Here is a 6,647-nt window from a genome sequence, read left to right on the forward strand (position 1 = left end):
ATATTCCTGCCAGAGGAAGAAGACCTAGAAGGACTTGCATTGGAAATGTCCTTACAAAAGGTTTAGTATGATCTACTCTGAACCGGCGTGCGTGTATGAAACGATTGATGAATGTGGAGGAAGCAAGAGAAGTGTGTCAAGGTCGAAGCAAATGGAATTCCATTCTCTGAGCAAAGGTAACACCTTTATTTTTATAGAAATAAAAAATATTCCTGCCAGAGGAAGAAGACCTAGAAGGACTTGCATTGGAAATGTCCTTACAAAAGGTTTAGTATGATCTACTCTGAACCGGCGTGCGTGTATAAAACGATCGATGAATGTGGAGGAAGCAAGAGAAGTGTGTCAAGATCGAAGCAAATGAAATTCCATTCCCCGGTAACCCCGGTAGGAAATACGCGTGAGTTTATGTATGTATGTAAAAAATATTTAGAAAACGCCTTTGGTGTCTAGTTGTTAGAGCGTTGGGGTCACGAAGTGTGTCTAAAAAGTAAGATGATGCGGCGTGAGCCGAGTTATAGCTATATATAACACACACACCGCCAGGTGTGTGTGTGTGTGTGTGTGTATGTATATATAAATCGAGAGAAAATGCGATTCCCAACTAGAGTGTCAAGTTCAAAGTACACCCTCGTAGGTAATCGGTGAGTTTCCTCGGTCGGTGATCAATGTACTGTCGTCAGGGTTCCGGATAGGGTCTGCGCGGCGGGTGGTGGAGCACGCGCTGACCAACGGGGCGGGCGAGGCGGCGCGGCGGGCCGGCCTGCCGCCCGCGGGGGACGGGGACCCCGACTTCGGCACGCCCGTGTGAGGCCGGCGGCCGCCAGGGGCCTGGCTAGGCCCTGCACATTACATTAACAACACTTACACAAAACGTGTGCATCCCACATGTACCTACTACTTTGTTTTTGTCCGCATCTCTTACGCGATAAAGCCAATAGAATACATTTTTACTAGTATCTCGCGTAACTGGCAGCATTACATAAGCTCACGAATATATCCCAATTGAAGATAAACTAAGCACCCACCAACCATAGGTGCTGAGCCGTATCGCCGTCTATAATGGGCCCAATAACCGATAGAATCGATATATTTGTCACCTCACGCGACGGCTGTCGTTTTGGAAACATTTTGTTTTACTATTTCTCCTGATTTTACGTTCCGTACGCGCAGGAGCAAAATATGAATAATGTTTCATAAAAGAACATTTAGCGACAACAACAAAAATGTGCAAAGAAACAATGTTTTGTGTACGTGTTTAGTATAATGTGTACACTCGCAGGAGACAGTTTAAAACTCGAGGCGATCCCATATAGAATTTACATTTGATCTCGATCTTGGAGTTTCCAAGAGTATTTAGAAATAGAAGAGCTAGCAGTTAAAATTGACTTCCAACGTCGATATCAAATTTTGAAAATTATGGGGCCGGTATTACTTTTACCGTGCATCCACACCGCAGTTAACTTTTGTGGAGCAACACAATGCAACACGGTAACATTAGGTAACTATCTGTAACTTTTGTGGCTTTATAAATAACTTTTTACTGTCGGTTGTAGCTGAGTAACATTTGAAAACGTTGATCTACAAAAAGTAACTGCAGTGTGGATGCGCGGAAACGATAACATTTCGCAACATTTAATAACTTTTTGTAACTGCGATTAATTGTTGCTGTTTGTCAATTGTACGTTAAAGGACACGGCAACATTTATTAACAGACAATAACTTTTTGTTATAAGATGTTGCTCATTAATATTTGGAAACATTACCTTCTACAAAACCATTCACCATTGAGTGACGCCTCGAATTTTCAAACCAAAGCTTCTTGATCTGTCCTATGTTTCACGACACTAGTTAGCATCTATAGTATAAGGTCAATAATAATCTACAATGGTTCTACACCCGATGGCCTTATTTGTACAAAAATAAATGTAAAAATCAAGTTTGTGGAGATAATGACACCAGCGATAGCCATACTTCTTTCCTGAAATTGTTGTGTGTCGATGGTAAATAATTACTGTAATTATATTACTTGCCTTGGGCAAGTAGCGCCGTTGGCCTAAGAATCCAGTTTTATAGAAATATTAGTAAACCAATCTCGAATTACTGAACGTATTAACTAATACTTTAATACTTTAGTATTCAGACAGCTAGACATTTTTCAACGTAATATTTATTATTTAAAGAAATCATGTATAAGTAAATATGGTCCCAATGTCGAGATCGGTTTATTCATGACATGTAGTGCTTTTTCTGTTACACAGAGTTGCGTTCGGTGCTTACAGGTTTTTTACAGGTCACAGACTGAATAGTGAACTAGTAGTGTTTTGCCTAATGCGGTAGCTAGTTGTCATAGTATTAGAGAGCAGCAATCGAATACCGGAGTTCAAAGCTAACTGTGAAGTAAAACAAGCACAAAATACGCTGATTTTCGATACGTTCTATACAAATGTATATCATGTGCTACCTTATGTTTTGTATATTAGTTATATTTGTATATAATTTTACATTGTTGTGAAAAAATGTACTTTGTGTCCAGCACAAAGATTATATCATTATTTTACACGTTTTTAGACTTATGGTGAGCGATTTTGTATATATTTAGTTATAATTTATTTTTATATAGTTTCTTTTTGTTGTATTTTATGTATAATATATGCTGCGTAGTTTTAGTTACACATTTTACATTCCTATTGTATTTTTAAAACTATTCATATGAACTTAAATTATCGGATTTGATGCCATTCTGTTGTGGTGTCATAATAAAAGTAAATTGGATTCAAAATTGATCTCGGTTTTGTCAAAGTGTAGGTTTTTAAATTGTCTTAAATAATAGATTAATTTATTGCTTGTATAAAACGTATACTTATGTAGTAAAAAAAGCGATTTATAGTTATATACCATTATATACGTTTATCTTTAGTGCGACAGATTAACAGTTGTATTAAAAGTATTATGAGGTATCAGGGCTTGAAAGCGTTTAAAGTGTACAAGGTTACGCTACCATTGTTATACCGGTATGAAATTACATTCGTAAAACGGTAGCATAACCTAAACCACACGTATCTAACCGCTTTCAAGCCCTGTTATGTATACTACTCGCAGAGTAGGTCTCTCTCTATTGGATACCTATTACGACACTGCCAATCTTTTGAATGAGCCGCTACTTGTAATTAAATTAGCGATGAAACTGCATCCATTTAGATAATAATTTTACGTTTAGTCGTGTGTACTCCAATAGCGATACGGACATTGATAGATGCAGTGCCATCGTCCTAGCGATCGCTATCACGAGCCCGAACTAATTAAGGCTAAAATTAAATACATATCATCAGATTTGTGTTACACGTTACAAATGTTTGGACAACTGCCAATCGGACAAGGCACGATGTCAACAAGTAAATACCATCATATTACTGTACATCTATCTATAGTGTAGTACTACAATAGCAGTCACTAATGCGGTTAATCATCGTATACATTTATTCCTTTTTATGTAAAAAGTGTAAAGATGAAAAGCTATCATAAACATCGATTAGTATTCTCAAAGAGTTATATGCCATTTTTATGACTTTCTTAAAATGTAGAGCCCCTCATTTTAAAATGTTTACTACTTGTTGGTACTATTGGTCGTAAATTATGTGCATTGTACTTATTTGCTATTCTTTACTTCGTAAATTCTGTCTTGTAAAGCGAGTTACCTAGTGACGTGATGTGTGACGATGAGATTTAAAGAAATAAAGTGATAAGCAAGATTTCAATATTTTTGTGTTTATGTGACGAATGTTATGTTCTAGGGGCTAATATTAATTTAGGATGATGGCTTTTATTATTAATAGTTTCATTCTGACTGTACCTCGAAATAAATTGTTTTTGTATCTGTAGGTACTAAACATTCCATGCGCTTGCGACGCACGTTCTATTGCCGCAGTGCAGTTTGATTTTCGTATTTTCAGGACAATACGCCTATGTATTATAATTAAATGAAATAAAATTTGTATTTATGAAACAAGTGTATTTCTTTTTCGTATTATTTAAATCCAAAGTCTTTGTGATCTGATACAATGAGAAAGTACAGTATAGGTTCCGGCAAACTTCTTGACCATCGACCTTGACTGCGCACAACCGAATTTTAGATCTCTGGTGGTTATAACAATACTGAAATGACTTGTTGACATGATCATCTAAAATTGAAGAGCAGTTACAGGTTCAAAATCTGGGACTAAGGAAAACATTCTCGAAACCGAAACATACTGAAGAAACTTCGTAGAAACAAATCGGCGAAGTTGAAAAATGTTTTATGTTTGACTAAAAGCGCAGTATTCGTAAACCGGAACGTAACAGTGTTAACCATCAAATACTACTATAATGGTAGGTTATTCAGTTTCGTCCGCCTCCCATTTTTTCTATGCATCCACCTAAGCAAACTAAAATATTTATAAAAATAATAGTAGTTTTATAATATTGTGTATAGCCACACTGCATTTGACAGGAAGATTAAGAAAATTATTATTATTGAAACAGATTGACTAATGGCCAAGCCTATTTTTCTGGTTTAGTGTTTTTTTGTGATTCTTGTTTTATATTTTGATAGTTTAAAAAAATATTTCACGACAATGGTTGTCAAAGTTTATATCAGTGGAATTTCTGGAAACAAAGAGGTAAGTGTAATATTAGAAAATTCCTGGGTTGGCCGGGCACTTTTACACCTTTCTCGAAGCCTATCTGGTGTAAAAAAACAATTTTGATTACGTGATTATTTATAATTCCAGGTGAAAAAACGACAACAGCGAGTACTAATGATATTAGACTCTAAAAACATAAAATATGATGTCATTGATATAACGGAGCCTGGTCGAGAGGCTGATAAAGACTTTATGCAAAACAACTCCAAGTCGAACGGAGGCACGGTTAGCGACCCCAACCCGCGCTCCCCGCTGCCACCGCAGATATTTAACGACGACGAATATTGTGGGGTAAGCTGCCTACATAAATATCATGATATAAGCAACTGTACTTAGGCAGGATCTTTGAGTAATCATTTGTTTTGTGACAGGATTACGACCAATTTGACCTCGCCAACGAAGTAGATACTCTGGAACAATTTTTGAAGGTAGAAGTGCCTCCAGAGGAGCCTCCTCAGGAGGAAAACAAGGTAAATTATACTCACTAATAGATAATGAATGCATTGTTTGTTTGTTATCATTTTGCTGTGAGCATTAAATACTTCATTACTGAGTCATCAGTTTTGTTACAATTATCAAACTATGTGCTACTACATTCTTTTGTTAAATATAATCATTGTTTGTTGGTTTTTTTTAGGAAAATGAATTAAATGGTGATGTAAAAGCAGGTGATAAGTCAAAGGAAAGCTCACAAGAAAAAGAATCAGCCTCAAAGGAAGGTACACCTGCAAAAGAAGGTACTCCAGCTAAGGAAGGCACTCCAGCAAAAGAAGGGACCCCTGCAAAGGAAGGTACACCAGCAAAAGAAGGGACCCCTGCAAAGGAAGGCACCCCTGCCAGAGAAGCCACACCAGCCAAAGACAGTGCGGCTTCGAAGGAGGCATCCCCTGCTAAAGATGGCAGTGAGGAACGCTCTGTGAAGGAAGACTCCCCAGCAAAAGAAAAATCTCCTGAAAAGGAAGCATCACCAGAAAGACAAAAGTCAATAGAGAAAGAAGGTACACCTTCAGAAAAAGCGGCATCACCTGAAAAAGAGACTGATGCTGACTCTAAGAAATCGAAAGAAAATAGCCCTGAAAAAGAGGAATCTGTCAATGAGAATGGAACCGTCAGCTCTCGTGAGCAGTCTGAGGAGAAGGAAGCAGGAGGCGACGCTTCTGCAGAGAGGAAAAAGGATCCTTCTGATGCATTGATTGAGAGTGAGAAGATAGCTTCGGAAGACTAAAGGACTGGTCACTATGGTAATTGCTTCTCAGCTCAAATCAAGCCCTATTAGCACTAAGCAAGCACTATTCATTAAGTCTGTTCTGTTGTTAAAAGCATTATTACACTTCTTTGGCATAATTAGTCATTGTATATACTGCAAAGAAGTAATTGTTGGGTACTGAAGTTTGTGACGATGTACTGAATGTGTTTACTATGACGTGGCCTATTATCGTATATCATTAGACATATTCATTTCAGAGTAAGATTTTTTAACAATTTTCCTTCATTAAGGCTTGTATTATTTTAAAGTATTAATATTTCTTTTTTACTTTTAATTTTTGGCATTATTCAAAACAAAATGAATTATTTTTTAGGATTAAAGATTATTTATTTATTGTTGTGAGTATATTACTCATTAAGAGTGCTCCTTTTTGTACGAGATATATTTTAGAGTAATTTTATTATACACAAAAAATAAGGAAATTATTTGCATTCATATCGATTTATTTATATTCATTAATGATGACAGCTTGAAATGAGCATTCTTAGAAAGTAAACATGCACTGCTTACGTTTTGTTTGTAAAACCTTTCTCATGACAAACTTATTTCATCAATTATTAATATTATTAAAGACATTTTTTTGACTAATTTTCATACGAATTATATAAAAGAATTAAAAAAACAATCTTAGTTTCATTCTCTAGTCTTATTTATTCTTTAGTCTTTAGAGGTTAAATTGAATATAAGTACCTACTAAAGCA

The 6,647-nt window shown here is 36.2% G+C and overlaps 2 protein-coding genes across 3 annotated transcripts in view; both read left to right on the forward strand.

The window, feature by feature from the left end:
* LOC126366877 (Golgi-associated PDZ and coiled-coil motif-containing protein-like) overlaps window positions 1-4,011 on the forward strand; it is a 62,476-nt gene extending 58,465 nt beyond the window's left edge. For both annotated transcript variants that reach the window (XM_050010209.1, XM_050010210.1), the window contains exon 13: window positions 681-4,011. In XM_050010209.1, the coding sequence (XP_049866166.1) occupies window positions 681-808 (128 nt within the window). In that variant the 3' untranslated portion in view covers window positions 809-4,011. The remainder of the gene's footprint in view (window positions 1-680) is intronic.
* Window positions 4,012-4,464: 453 nt separating this feature from the next.
* On the forward strand, window positions 4,465-6,571 carry LOC126366841 (SH3 domain-binding glutamic acid-rich protein-like). Its single transcript, XM_050010173.1, has 4 exons — window positions 4,465-4,655; window positions 4,767-4,970; window positions 5,051-5,149; window positions 5,317-6,571. The coding sequence occupies exons 1-4, from the start codon at window positions 4,611-4,613 to the stop codon at window positions 5,902-5,904; spliced, it is 936 nt and encodes a 311-aa protein (XP_049866130.1). The 5' UTR covers window positions 4,465-4,610; the 3' UTR covers window positions 5,905-6,571.
* Window positions 6,572-6,647: the final 76 nt, after the last annotated feature.

This window comes from Pectinophora gossypiella, chromosome 5 (genome assembly GCF_024362695.1).
Source record: "Pectinophora gossypiella chromosome 5, ilPecGoss1.1, whole genome shotgun sequence".
In the NCBI taxonomy this organism is placed as follows: Eukaryota; Metazoa; Arthropoda; class Insecta; order Lepidoptera; family Gelechiidae; genus Pectinophora; species Pectinophora gossypiella.